General features: G+C 41.6%; 2 protein-coding genes across 3 annotated transcripts in view; one reads left to right on the top strand and one right to left on the bottom strand.

The window, feature by feature from the left end:
- Window positions 1-592, top strand: part of MYO19 (myosin XIX) — a 53,206-nt gene extending 52,614 nt beyond the window's left edge. Inside the window, exon 25 of the mRNA XM_060757034.2 lies at window positions 102-592. Within this exon, the coding sequence (XP_060613017.2) occupies window positions 102-218 (117 nt within the window). The 3' untranslated portion in view covers window positions 219-592. The remainder of the gene's footprint in view (window positions 1-101) is intronic.
- Window positions 570-12,657, bottom strand: ZNHIT3 (zinc finger HIT-type containing 3). Of its 2 annotated transcripts, XM_067472019.1 has the most exons (6): window positions 12,527-12,657; window positions 9,611-9,642; window positions 9,413-9,499; window positions 6,687-6,767; window positions 2,978-3,200; window positions 570-717 (listed from the first exon to the last, which is right to left on the bottom strand). In XM_067472019.1, exons 1-5 carry the CDS (start codon window positions 12,607-12,609, stop codon window positions 3,004-3,006), a joined length of 480 nt encoding a protein of 159 aa, XP_067328120.1. In that variant the 5' UTR covers window positions 12,610-12,657; the 3' UTR covers window positions 570-717; window positions 2,978-3,003. The 2 variants fall into 2 exon arrangements, with proteins under 2 accessions (XP_067328120.1, XP_060613018.2); XM_060757035.2 differs by having other exon boundaries at window positions 570-3,200.
- Between the last annotated feature and the right edge of the window lie 2,830 nt (window positions 12,658-15,487).

Genomic DNA, 15,487 nt, shown 5'->3' with positions numbered 1-15,487 from the left:
TGCAACGGCTATTGTAGTGCGGATGGAATCCTAAAATTGTAGTTAGAGGGACATTCCGAGCCCCCAATGTAAGTCGGATGCAATGCCTTCTTCCCCTCCAGGGCTCCATCAAGTTCCGCTGCCGGAAGTCGCCGCTGCTGTTTGCGGACACCAGGCCCAACGCCGACATTGTGACCGGCTTCAACCAGATTCTCCTCGACAAGCGGCTCTCGGCTTGAAAGCGGACTCGCGAGCCGGGGATATTGTGAGCATTGACGGCACTTTAACTCTCCTCTTGATAAGGAACCGAGCTCTCTCTTTTATACTGTCTTGTGACGACTCGAAAGTCCTTCCTTCATTAAACTTTTCCTTTGACAGGATTTTAAGAAGAAAATTAAGGAAAGGAAGCCAAATGTGTGCTTTGAATGCTCAGGAACCGTTTTCAGACTCAGGACAATATGCAACGGTTCTTCTCCCGTCCTCTGTTCGTTCCCAAAAGTAACACCAAAGATTTGATTTTGATTTTGCGACAAGCAAAATGACTGCCTTTCCCTCTTGCAGTTTCTCCCCAGTAAATACACCAACGAATAAATAATAAACTTTAATGATTTCATGACAGACGTCACTGTTTTGGATAGAAACAGAATCAAAACAAGCTCAGGGAATTTAGGCGGCTTCAACACGTGTTTTCCCTTTCTGCGTTTAAGGAATACTGCCTGGGAACGAGGAGGCTTCTCACTGAAATGCAAACATTTGTCACCAAAGTTGAGTTGAAAGCTTTCATAGCTGGAATAACTGGGTTGCTGTGAGTTTTCCAGGCTGTCTGTGTTCCAGAAGCATTCTCTCCTGATGTTTTGCCCACATCTATGGCCTCTCTCACTCTGAGGGCTCTCTCAGACTGAGGTCTTTCTCCCACAGAGGCTTCTCTCACGCTGAGGCCTGTTAACATTGAGGGCTCTCTCAGACTGAAAGCTCCTAACCTACGGACACACCTGCTTATAAATGCTCTAAATAAATAAATTAGTAAATATTAAAATGGAGGCCTTTCTCCCACTGAGGCCTCTCTCACCCTGAGGGTTCTCTCAGACTGAGACCTCTCTCACTGAGGTCGGGATGAGAAGGGTGGAATATAAATGCTATAAATAAATGAATACTAATATTGAGGTTCTCTCACTCTGAGGGTTATCTCGAACTGAGGCCTCTCCCAACCTGAGGCCTTTCCCCCACAGAGGCTTCTCTCACACTGAGGCCTGTTAACATTGAGGGCTCTCTCAGACTGAAAGCTCCTAACCTACGGACACACCTGCTTATAAATGCTCTAAATAAATAAATTAGTAAATATTAAAATTGAGGCCTTTCTCCCACTGAGGCCTCTCTCACCCTGAGGGTTCTCTCAGACTGAGACCTCTCTCACTGAGGTCGGGATGAGAAGGGTGGAATATAAATGCTATAAATAAATGAATACTAACATTGAGGCTCTCTCACTCTGAGGGTTATCTCGAACTGAGGCCTCTCTCAACCTGAGGCCTTTCCCCCACAGAGGCTTCTCTCACACTGAGGCCTGTTAACATTGAGGGCTCTCTCAGACTGAAAACTCCTAAACTACAGACACACCTGCTTATATTGACCTGCAGCATTGAATGTTGTGAGGTGTGTAGGAAACTAGGCAAGCGGGATTTATATACCTGTGGAATAATGTCCACGGTGGGAGAAAGAAAGAACTCTTGTCTGTTGGAGACAAGTCAGAATGTTGCCATTAGCACTGAATAGCCTTGCAGCTTCAAAGCTTGGCTGCTGGGATCCTTTCTGGAAGGTGATTAGCTGGCCCTGATTGTTTCTTGTCTGGAATTCCCCTGTTTTTGAGTGTTGTTCTTTATTTACTATCATGATTTTAGTTTTTTTTAATACTGGGCGCCAGATTGTGTTCATTTTCACTGTTTCCTCCTTTCTATTGAAATTACTTCTTGGGGCTTCTCTGTGTAGTCTGGCATAGTAGTTGTTAGACTGGTCCAGCCAGACAAGAAACAATCAGGGCCAGCTAATCACCTCCCAAAAAAGGATCCCCCCCCCCCCGGTGTTGTTCTTCATTTACTGTCATGATTTTAGAATATTTTAAATATTGGTAGCCAGATTAGACTGGTCCAGCCAGACAAGAAACAATGAGGGCCAGCTAATCACCTCCCAAAAAAGGATCCCCCCCCCCCCCCCCGGTGTTGTTCTTCATTTACTGTCACGATTTTATTTATTATTATTATTATTATTATTATTATTATTATTATTATTATTATTTTAGAATGTTTATTATTATATTTATTATTATTATTATTATTATTATTATTATTATTTTAGAATGTTTTAAATACTGGTAGCCAGATTTTTTTCATTTTCATGTTTTTTTCATTTTCATGGCAGTAAGAAGCCAGACCTTGAAACTGCTAGGCCATTAAATGCAAATCAAGGTGACCAATTGCAACATTCACGCCTGCCTCCAACAGACAAGAGTTCTTTCTCCCACCCTGGACATTCCAGATATATAAACCCCATTTTCCCAGTTTCCAACAGACCTCACAACCTCCAAGAGACCCGACAACCTCTGAGGACGCCTGCCAGAGATGCAGGCGAAACGTCAGGAGAGAATGCTTCTGGAACATGGCCAGACAGCCCGGAAAATTCACAACAACCCACTGAGTAGAAGTTCTCAGAAATAATGATTTTTTGTGGCAACCATGATTCTGAGGAATGAGTGGAAAAATAAAAAAGTACATTTTTCTCAGCTGTCAACAATGAAAACAAGGGAGAATGGTTGGACTGCAACTCCCATCAGTCCTGGCCAGCACAATGGTCAAGACTGATAGGAGTTGTGGCCAAAAAATGTCAACACAGTATCCTGTCTCCGATTATATGCCATTAGAGATGATCCTCAAATTGGTGGCCGTTTTCTGCTCTCGGCAGCCAAGGACTCGCCGTGTTTACAAGGGGAGCTCTTCCGGATTCCTACCTACGAGCCTCCTTTAGTCGCAGATCTCACTCTAGGGCTTCTTCCTCTTCCTCCGGCGGCGGTGGCTCTACAATCCGCAGGCAGCAGTCGGCAAACTCGGCAAAGAGCGGCTCCTGCATGAATTCCCGGAGAAGGGCGCTCTTGTCCCGTGCCCCGTCCACCCGGAGGAGCAAGTGGCGAAGGTGCGGGTTGCGCAAGAGGCCCCCGAGTTCCACGGATCCCCCTAGTTTTGCAAGAAAAGAGAAGAGAAGAGGTTTGGGGGTGCCAAGATGGGCCTAAGCCAAGGTCCCCAATGGAGCCAAAAACCTCAGAGGTTGGGCAGGCCTTGTTTACATACATTCAAAGCATACAGTGGGGAAAAAAGTATTTAGTCAGATACCAATTGTATGAGTTCTCCCACTTAAAAAGATTCTCCATCAATTGTAGTCAGATACAATTGGTATCTGACTACGAGGGTTGAATGAAAAGTAATGCCTCCACCTTCGTAACTCCTCAACAGATGGCAGTACTGGTATGCGGCAGGTACTGGCTTGTTCAGTAGACTCTCCTCTACAGTTCCATTTTGGTAGGAAGCCTTAGCATTGAATGGTTGTGTTGTTAAAGTGCGAAGTATGGAACCCTGCGCAGACGGTCGGTCAATGCGACTTTATTATTATTATTATTATTATTATTATTAACTTTATTTGTACCCCGCTAGCATCTCCTGAGGGACTCGATGCGGCTTACAAAGGCCAAGGCCTCAAAACGTAGCATAACAAATACACAACTCAAAGCAAATCGAAACAATTAAAGCAATATCAAAAACAACAGAACAATAAAACAATACACCAAAACACAATAAAACTGGGGCCGGGCCAAATGTAATGAGTACAGATTAAAAGTGCTGATGTGACAGGTGGTTTGTCGGATTTTAAAATAAGTGCAGTGTGCAAGCAATCTTAAAGTCTAATAAAGTGCTATTGGGACAGGTTGTTGGAGTTTTCCTATTCTGGAAAGGCACATCGGAACAGCCAAGTCTTCAAGTTCTTCCTAAAGACTTAAGTAGTGCAGTCACTGAATTCTTGGCAGCAGAAGACGTCACCCCAAAGGACATTCATCAGAGAATCCAAGCTGTTTATGGTGATTGTGGTGATGTGTGTACTGTGCATCGTTGGGTGAGAAAGCTTAAAGATATTGAGGTGGGAACATCTGACTTGCGTGACAAACTTGCGTGGCTGATCTGGCTGGGGTGGTCCATGCCTTGGTCACCTCTAGATTGGATTACTGTAATGCACTCTATGTGGGGCTGCCCTTGAAAACGGCTCGGAAACTCCAACTGGTCCAACGATCGGCAGCCAGGATGTTAACAGGTGCTCCCTACAGAGAGAGGTCAACCCTCCTGTTTAAGGAGCTCCATTGGCTACCGTTCATCTTCCGGTCCCAATTCAAGGTGCAGGTGCTTACCTACAAAGCCCTAAATGATTTGGGACCCGCCTACCTGCGTGACCGCATCTCCATATATGAACCCACGCATTCCCTTCGATCATCTGGAGAGGCCTGCTCACGATCCCACCTGCGTCACAGGCGCGTCTCGTGGGGATGAGGGACAGGGCCTTCTCTGTGGTGGCTCCCCGACTGTGGAACTCTCTCCCCAAGGACATCAGACAAGCCCCAACGCAGCCTGAAGACCTGGCTGTTCCAGTGTGCCTTCCCAGAATAGGAAACTCCTGGCATCAAGTCCCAAATGCACTTTGTTATAGATTCATGATTATTTGCACATTGCACCTACCTCCAAATACCCCTACATTTCACTTGTCAAGTCTAGCACTTTTAAATTTTGTCTATTACACTTGGCACGGCCCTTGGTTTTAAATGCTTCACTGTGGCATTGGTTTTTTTTAATTGTTCTAATGCTTTGCTTGATGTTTTATTTGCTTATGACTTTTATTGTTTATGTGTATGTTATTGTTGTTGGCGGCCTTGGCCTTTGTAAGCCGCATCGAGTCCTTCGGGAGATTTTGCGGGGTATAAATAAAATTAATAATAATAATAATACTAATACTAATAATAATAATAAACAAAGAGTTGGACGTCCTGTGACAGCAACCACCGAGTTTCACAAGCAAAAGTTTGACAGATTGATTTAGGACGATCATCGTATCTCTCAGAGAGAAATTTCAAGCATAATGGGCATTTCACAAGAACATGTGGATCACATTATTGCTTTGCTTGGCTATCGGAAGGTCTGTGCACGATGGGTACCCAGGATGAGAGAACTGAGAGATGCTGAATGCGGAAACAGAGTGTCGACTTCTTCTGCGACAGCTTCATCACTGGCAGAAATGTATCCAATTGTCTGGTGATTATGTGGAAAAGTGAATAGTAGTAGGTAAAGAGCACATTCTAAGGATTATCTGTGCGCAATGGGTACCCAGGATGCTGAAGCCTGAAATGAAAGCGCACAGACTTGAAACTTCAGAGACTGGATCTCACCACCGTACGACATCCTCCATACAGTCCAGATTTAGCACTGTGTGACTTCCATCTGTTCCCGATAATTAAAGAAGATCTGCGGGGACATCATTATGCTTTTGATGAAGACATTGCGAAAACTGTGAGACGCTGGTTGCGGAAACAGAGTGTCGACTTCTTCTGTGACGGCTTCAGAAAAGTTGTTCATGGTTGGCAGAAATGTATCCAATTGTCTGGTGATTATGTGAGAAACAAAGAGTTGGACGTCCTGTGACAGCAACCACCGAGTTTCACAAGCAAAAGGTTGACAGATTGATTCAGGACAATCACTCAGAGAGAAATTTCAAGCATAATCGGCATTTCACAAGAACGTGTGGGTCACATTATTGCATTGCTTGGCTATCGGAAGATCTGTGCACAATGGGTACCCAGGATACTGACTCCTGAAATGAAAGTGCACAGACTTGAAACTTCAGAGACTGGATCTCACCACCGTACGGGCATCCTCCATACAGTCCAGATTTAGCACCGCCTGACTTCCATCTGTTCCCGATAATGAAAGAAGATCTGCAGGGACATCATTATGGGTTGTTGTAGGTTTCTCCGGGCTATATGGCCATGTTCTAGAGGCATTTTCTCCTGACGTTTTGCCTGCATCTATGGCAAGCATCCTCAGAGGTAGTGAGGTCTGTTGGAAGTAGGAAAATGGGTTTATATATCTGTGGAATAACCAGGGTGGGACCAAGGACCTTTGTCTGCTGGAGCTAGGTGTGAATGTTTCAACTGACCACCTTGATTAGCATTTAATGGCTTGGAAGTGCCTGGGGGGAATCTTTTGTTGAGAGTGATTTGATGCGCCTGATTGTTTACTCTCTGTTGTTTTGTTGTTGTGATTTTTGAGTTTTTTAATACCGGTAGCCAGATTTTGTTCATCATCATTACATCATTATGCTTCTGATGAAGACACTGAGAGAACTGTGAGAAGCTGGTTGCGGAAACAGAGTGTCGACTTCTTCTGTGACGGCTTCAGAAAAGTTGTTCATGGTTGGCAGAAATGTATCCAATTGTCTGGTGATTATGTGGGAAAGTGAATGGTGGTCGTTAAAGACCACATTCGAAGGATTATCTCTGTGTTTGATTTATTAAAATATTCCCATCCAAACCCAAGTAACGAAGGTGGAGGCATTACTATTCATTCAACCCTCGTAAATCCTTTTTGCACCGGACCAATGTGATGGCAATGAACCAGGAAGTTTACCCAAGCGCTGAAGCTTATGGAGGGGGACCTTGTCGCCTTCGTCATCTTCGGTCAAGATGTCGTCTGTAGCAAAAGGACCTCCTGAGGGAAAGGAGAAAAGGGTCTCAGGTTAAAACCTCTCAGGGTGAGGATATGCAGGCTGTCCCCGAGTTACAAACATCAGACTTACAAATGACTCCTAGTTCAGAATGGGGGCGATAGGTATACATCTATATAAATAAAAATGTAATGTTAGTTTGTGGGATTAACATAACTCAAAAACCACTGGACGAATTGACACCAAATTTGGACACAAGACACCTATCAGGCCAATGAATGTTCTTCACTATAAAAAAATGATTTTGTCATTTGGGAGTTGTAGTTGCTGGGATTTATAGTTCACCTACAATCAAAGAGCATTCTGAACTCCACCAATGATGGAGTCGAACCAAACGTGGCACACAGGACTCCCATGACCAACAGAAAACACTAGAAGGGTTTGATGGGCATTGACCTTGAGTTTGGGAGTTGTAGTTCACCTACATCCAGAGAGCACTGTGGGCACAAACAATGATGGATCTGGACCAAACTTGACACAAATATTCCATATGCCCAAATATGAACACAGATGGAGTTTGGAGGAAATAGACCTTGACATTTGGGATTTGTAGTTACTGGGATTTATAGTTCGCCTACAATCAAAGAGCATTCTGAATTCCACCAATGATGGAATTGAACCAATCTTGGCACACAGGACTCCCATGACCAACAGAAAACACTAGAAGGGTTTGATGAGCATTGACCTTGAGTTTGGGAGTTGTAGTTCACCTACATCCAGAGAGCACTTTGGACTCAAACAATGATGGATCTGGACCAAACTTGACACAAATATTCCATATGCCCAAATATGAACACAGATGGAGTTTGGAGGAAATAGACCTTGACATTTGGGATTTGTAGTTACTGGGATTTATAGTTCACCTACAAACAAAGAGCACTCTGAACTCCACCAATGATGGAATTGAACCAAACATGGCAAACAGGACTCCCATGACCAACAGAAAACACTAGAAGGGTTTGATGGGCATTGACCTTGAGTTTGGGAGTTGTAGTTCACCTACATCCAGAGAGCACCGCGGACTATGCTAATAATATAATATAATGTAGTGTAATATAATATATTGTATCTAATTTATAATATTTATAATATTATATGTAGATAATATACATATTATCTACATATAATATTATAAATATTATGGGAGTTGTAGTTCACCTACATCCAGAGAGCACTGTGGACTCAAACATTGATGGATCTGGACCACACTTGGCATGAATATTCCATATGCCCAAATATGAACACAGATGGAGATTGGAGGAAATAGACCTTGACATTTGGGATTTATAGTTACTGGGATTTATAGTTTACCTACAATCAAAGCGCATTCTGAACCCCACAAACGAGAGAATTGGGGCAAACTTCCCACACAGAACCTCCATGACCAACAGAAAATACTTAAGACCATTCAGTCCAACTCCCTTCACCAGAGCAAGAAAACGTAATCAAAGCCCTCCTGACAAAGAGCCATCCAGTCATAAATATAGATAGATATATGTGATTCACACACAGAAAGAGATATAGTATCCTAGATTTGAAAGAGACCCCTAAAGAAGGACAATGATATTTTGTATGTTTCACGGTGGGCAAACCAGACACTCTCCACATCAACACTGACAAAGAAACAACAAGAAATACTGTTTACCCAACAAAGAGAAAGAAATTACATATATTAGAAACCAACACTTTCTATTACTTTATTTTCCAGATCACCAGACTGGGCCACAGCAATGCATGGCAGGGGACGGCTAATATATATATGTGTGTGTATATATATATCTCAGTTACAAACAAGACTGGTTCTGTAGGTTTGTTTGTAAGTTGAATTTGTTTGTAAGTCAGAACAGGGGCATTTTTAAATCTCTCATCTATATAAATATGTAATGTTAGTTTGTGGGATTAACATAACTGAAAAATTTGGTGTCAATTTTGTGGGATTAACATAAGTGAAAAATTTGGTGTCAATTTTGTGCGATTAACATAACTGAAAATTTTGGTGTCAAATTTGGTGTCCATTCGCCCAGTGGTTTTTAAGTTTGGAATGCTCTTTGATTGTAGGTGTACTATAAATCCCAGCAACTAAAACTCCCAAATGACAAAATTAATTTTTTTGAGTGATAGTCATTCCTTGGGTTAGTAGGTGTCTTGTGTCCAAATTTGGTGGCAAGTCGTCCAGTGGTTTTTGAGTTATGTTAATCCCACAAACGAACATTACATTTTTATTTATATAGATGTATTTATTTACACTGTTTGTAGCCCGCCTTTCTCAGCCATTAAAAACATATCATCACCGGCATTGTCCTGTCAAACACATTATCTGCACCGAGTCCCATGGGGAGATGGTAGCGGGGTACAAATAAAGTATTATTATTATTATTATTATTATTATTATTATTATTATTATTATTATTATCCAACAGCATCGTTTAGCCATTCCGTGTTCATTCTTCCTATTTCATAATTATTTATTCTGCTGCATTTCCAAACGCTTGTTCAAAAAGCCAAGTTTTTACTCTTTTTCGGAAGGTCAAGAGGGAGGGGGGCAATCTAATATCCTTAAGGAAGTAGTTCTACAGCTGTGGGGCCACCACTGAGAAGGCCCTGTCTATCATCCCCAACACACACATACCTTCTGCACTGGATGGTTTTGTTCTGGGATTGCCTTGGGAAGAAACATCTCGGGGCGGAGCTGGGTCTCCTTTCGGGACACATTGTTCTGTGGCAAAAACAACACAACATATTGCAGAGTTCGGTGCATGGGCAAAAACAACAACAAGCTGGCTGTATTATTATGCACTGGAGAGAAAGATAGAGGGCCAGGGCCTACCTTTGTGCTTCTTGTAGCAGGGCAGGGAGCAACTGAAAGGCAAAATAATCTATATAAATAAAAATGTAATGTTTGTTTGTGGGTTTAACATAACTCAAAAACATATACACAAACATATACGCATATATACAAACACAAATACATATACACAGACTGGGCCACAGCAACGCGTGGCAGGGGATGGCTAGCAATAATAATAATAATCTATATAAATAAAAATGTAATATTCATTTGTGGGATTAACATAACCCAAAAACATATACACAAATATACACACACACATGTACGCATATATACACACACAAATACATATACACAGACTGGGCCACAGCAATGCGTGGCAGGGGACAGCTAGTAATAATAATAATCTATATAAATAAAAATGTAAGGTTTGTTTGTGGGATTAACGCAACTCAAAAACATATACACAAATATATACACACACAAACACATATACACAAACTGGGCCACAGCAACACATGGCAGGGGATGGCTAGTAATAATAATAATCTATATAAGTAAAATGTAATATTCTTTTGTGGGATTAACATAACACAAAAACATATACACAAATATATACACAAACATATATGTATATATACACACAAACACATATACATAGACTGGGCCACTGCAACGCATGGCAGGAAATGGCTAGTAATAATAATCTATATAAGTAAGAACATGATGTTGATTTGTGGATTAACATAACTCAAAAACATATACACAAATATACACACAAACACATATACACAGACTGGACCACAGCAACGCATGGCAGGGGACGGCTAGTAATAATAATAATCTATATAAATAAAAATGTAATGTTCGTTTGTGGGATTAACATAACTCAAAAAACATATACACAAATATATACACTCATACACACACATATATACACACACAAACACATATACACCGGGATTGTGGCGCAGCTGGCTGAGTGTCAGCTGCATTAAGATCACCCTGACCAAAAGGTCATGAGTTCGAAGCCAGCCCGGGCTGGAGTGGGTGTCCAGCCATTGTGTAGCCCGTTGTCGACCTTTGCAACCCGAAAGACAGTTGCATCTGTCAAGTAGGAAAATAAGGGACCACCTTGTGTGGGAGGCTAAATTTAACTAATTTATGAGGCCATAAAGAAAGAAGACTCCGGGGAATGTGGAATGCGGAAGAACTTCATCGGTGTCGTTGATGGACGATGAAAAGCAGAAGCTCCCCTGGCGGCCAGAAAAAAAGTTAAATAGCCTTTGTCTGTTAAATGTTGTTTGTCAAACTGGCATTGAATGTTTGCCATATATGTGTTTACTGTAATCCGCCCTGAGTCCCCTGCGGGGTGAGAAGGGCGGAATATAAGAACTGTAAATAAATAATAATAAATAAATACACAGACTGGGCTGCAGCAACGCATGGCAGGGAATGGCTAGTAATAATAATAATCTATATAAATAAAAATGTAATGTTCGTTTGTGGGACTAACATGACTCAAAAACATATACACACATATATACACAAACATACACACATATATACACATATACACAGACTGGGCCATAGCAACGCATGGTAAGGAATGGGTAGTAATAATAATAATCTATATAAATAAAAATGTATGGTTCGTTTGTGTGATTAACATGACTCAAAAACATATACACACATATATACACAAACCTACACACATATATACACGTATACACAGACTGGGCCATAGCAACGCGTGGCAGGGGATGGCTAGTAATAATAAAAATCTATATAAATAAAAATGTAATGTTCGTTTGTGGGATTAACATAACTCAAAAAACATATACACAAATATATACACTCATACACACACATATATACACACACAAACACATATACACAGACTGGGCCGCAGCAACGCGTGGCAGGGGACGGCTAGTAATAATAATATATAAATAAAAAATAATATATAAATAAAAAATGTAATGTTTGTTTGTGGGATTAACAGAACTCAAAAACCACTGGACGAATTGACACCAAATTTGGACACAAGACACCTAACAACCCAATGTATGTCCTTCACTCAAAAAAATGATTTTGTCATTTGGGAGTTGTAGTTGCTGGGATTTATAGTTCACCTACAATCAAAGAGCATTCTGAACCCCACCAGCGATGGAATTGAACCAAACTTGGCACACAGAAAATACTGGATGGGTTTGGTGGGCAGTGTGCTTTGGTTTTGAAGTTGTAGTTCACCTAGTTCCAAAGATGACTGTGGACTCAAACAATTATGGCTCTGGACCAAACTACATGAATACTCAATATGCCCAAATGTGAACACTGGTGGAGTTTGGGGGAAATAGAATCTTGACATTTGGGAGTTGTAGTTGCTGGGATTTACAGTTCACCCACAATCAAAGAGCATTCTGAACTGCACCAATGATGGAACTGAACCAAACTTGGCACACAGTTCTCCCATGACCAACAGAAAATACTGGAAGGGTTTGGTGGGCAGTGTCCTTTGGTTTTGGAGTTGTAGTTCACCTACATCCAGAGATCAGTGGGGACTCAGATGGATCTGGACCAAACTCTACACGAATACTCAATATGCCCAAATGTGAACACTGGTGGAGTTGGGGAAAGTAGAATCTTGACATTTGGGAGTTGTAGTTGCTGGGATTTATAGTTCACCTACAATCACAGAACATTCTGAACCTCCCATGTGGGCCACAGCAATGTGTGGCCGGGGACGGCTAGTGCCCAAATATGAACACAGATGGAGTTTGGGGGAAATAGACCTTGACATTTGGGAGTTGTAGTTACTGGGATTTATAGTTCACCTACAATCAAAGAATATTCTGAAACCCTAAATCCTGGCCTCTTTGTGGGGGGAAAGAAGGGCCAACCAGGACCCCAAGGCCTCCCTCCTTTTGTGGGGTGGGGAGGGGGATCACTCACTATCTCTCCCTGCAGGAAGGGCAGCGGTAAGGGGCGAGCACCCCACAAAGGAAGCACTGGCGCTGGCAGAGATCCTCTTGCATGGCTCCTCACCCACGTGGCTCACTTCCGGGGGTCTAGGCCCCGCCCACCGAGGGGGCGTGGCTGCCAGGCTAGACCTGCTCAGCCGATGGAAGAGAAAGTCGATTAGGTCTCAGTCCCAGCCAAGTTGGGAGAGATTGATACATAGATGATTGACAGATACATGGCATATAAGATGGATACATGATATAGATGTTGTAAGACAGGCACGGGCCAACTTGGGCCCTCCCTCCAGGTGTTTTGGACTCCAACTCCCACAATTCCTAACAGCCTACCGGCTGTTAGGAATTGTGGGAGTTGGAGTCCAAAACACCTGGAGGGAGGGCCCAAGTTGGTCCATGCCTGTGATAGATAGATGATAAATGATAGTTTTTGGGATGAGACTAATTGAATAATGAATGCATTTAGGCATGGATCTCAATAAGGACTGCTTTTATGTTTTGTACCATATCATGTTGTATAGGGCTCTCCTTAATCTTAATTAATTAATTATATTTGAGCCTCCGGTGGCACAATGGGTTAAACCCTTGCACCGGCAGAACTGAAGACCGACAGGTCGTAGGTTCAAATCCGGGGAGAGCGTGGATGAGCTCCCTCTGTCAGCTCCAGCTCCCCATGCGAGGGCATGAAAGACAAGATTCCTCAAGGGCATCCACCTGTACAGCCATGCACCAAGACAGCCATACAGGCACATACCTCTACCTCCATACATAGCTCTTCAAATGTGTGTGAACTACAATTCCCATCATCCTCTGACCATTCTCCCAAAAGTCCACCAGTATTTTGAGTCACAATGGGTCCGATTACCACATTTGGCCCAGCTCCATCAAGCCATGTAGGAGCAATCCCAGATCAGGGTTGTGGCACAGCTGCTTGGGAGTCAGTTGCATTAAAATACAATATAATACTAATAAGATATTATAATTATATATATTTATATTACATATAATATTACTAATAATATTGCAATATAATGGTATAGTGCCATATAGTAATATATAATACTGATATTGTATTATTATTATTATTATTATTATTATTTACAGTATTTGTATACTGCTTTTCTCACCCCAAGGGGGGAGCCCCCGGTGGCGCAGTGGGTTAAACCCCTGTGCAGGTCGTGGTTCAAATCCAGGGAGAGGCGGATGAGCTCCCTCTATCAGCTCCAGCTCCTCATGGGGACATGAGAGAAGCTTCCCACAAGGATGATAAAAACATCAAATCATCCAGGCGTCTCCTGGGCAACGTCCTTGCAGACGGCCAATTCTCTCACACCAGAAGCGACTTGCAGTTTCTCAATCACTTCTGACATGACCAAAAAAAAAAAAACCCCCGAGGGGGACTCAAAGCGGTTTACACATAAGTAATGGCAAAATTCAATGCCAGTACAATTACAAATATACACTACAATTAGACATAAATCAAATTAAAACAATACATCCATAAGCAATAAAACAATCATGAAAACAATAAAACAGTCTCGTCCATCGAATCGCTTTCCTAAATGCTGCATATATTTACTTCTACTGCCCAAATGCCTGGTCCCAAAATCATGCTTTAATTCTTTTTCTAAAGGCCAGGAGGGAGGGAGCAGATCTTATCTCATTTGGGAGTGTGTTCCATAGGCGGGGGGCCACAGCCAAGAAGGCCCTGTCTCTCATCCCCGCCAGGCACATCTGTGATGTTGATGGGATCGAGAGCAGGGCCTCCCCAGATGATCTTAGATTACGAGGTGCTAATAATATAATATATTGTATGTATATATATCTTGTAAGCTGCTCTGAGTCCCCTTAGGGGTGAGAAGGGCGGCATATAAATGTCATAAATAAATACATAAATAAATAAATTACTGGCCGAGAGATCATCAGTTCAAAACCAGCCCGGGTCGGAGTGAGCTTCCGGCCATTTGTCTAGCTTGCTGTCGACCTTTGCAGCCCGAAAGACAGTTGCATCTGTCAAGTAGGAAATTTAGGTACTGCTTATGTGGGGAGGATAATTTAACTAATTTACGATGCCATAAAACTCTCCAGAAGTGTGCAAAAGAATGAGGAAGTACTCCATCGGTGTCACAAGTGGATGGTGAAGCGACAGTTCCCCTGGTGGCCGAAATTTTTTAAAAAGCATACCCTCATGAAGCTGGAAAGTTAAATAGCCTCCATCTATATATGTTGTGTGTCTGTGGCATTTAATGTTTGCCATGTACATGTGCATTGTAATCCACACTGAGTCCCCTGTGGGGTGAGAAGGGCAGAATATAAATACTGTCAATAAATAAATAAAATATACATAATATAAACAATTCTACACATTATATTATAATTATATACTATATAATTATAATATAATGTATATACCTTCTTGCGGCAACACCAGAGGCCCCCCAAGTGGCCAGCTACTGGTCAAAGGACATTTAATCAACTACCAAGCTTTCAAATTTTGTGTTTTGTCTGTTTGTTTGTTTTGTTCTGTTAGAAATGTAATACAATTATCTGGTTGCCACTAACACGATCGATAGATAAATAAATAAATAAATAAATAAATACAGTATATAAAAATAGAAATTATAATTCTGTCATAATTATAACCTATATTACCTATATTATAATTATAAATTTCACACACACACACACACATATATATATATATTATAATAACTATAATATATATATAAATACACCAGCAATATAAATATATAAATGCTGTAAATAAAATAATAAATAATAATAAATACTTACTTGTATGCTATATAGATAGATATGTAATAAATATGTAGATCTGGATTATTATTATGAGTCTTCAGAAGGAATTGGCAAAGGAGGGCAAGCTGTGTCTTCAGCCGCTGTATTGTGCTACCTAGCCATTTGCCCTCGCAAAGATCAA

Source organism: Anolis sagrei, chromosome 11 (assembly GCF_037176765.1).
Source record: "Anolis sagrei isolate rAnoSag1 chromosome 11, rAnoSag1.mat, whole genome shotgun sequence".
Classification (NCBI taxonomy): Eukaryota; Metazoa; Chordata; class Lepidosauria; order Squamata; family Dactyloidae; genus Anolis; species Anolis sagrei.
Note: the sequence above shows the minus strand (reverse complement) of the source record. Positions and strands in the feature narration are given on the sequence as shown.

Bases quoted from the DNA above. Each gene is read 5' to 3' on its own strand.
- ZNHIT3 (XM_060757035.2), bottom strand. From the start codon at position 12,609: ATGCAAGAGGATCTCTGCCAGCGCCAGTGCTTCCTTTGTGGGGTGCTC. The intron at 9,643-12,526 runs GTGAGTGATCCC...TTTGCCTTTCAG, and splicing joins CCTTCCTGCAGGGAGAGATA to TTGCTCCCTGCCCTGCTACA. The intron at 3,201-6,686 runs GTAAACTTCCTG...TTGCAAAACTAG, and splicing joins CCATAAGCTTCAGCGCTTGG to GGGGATCCGTGGAACTCGGG.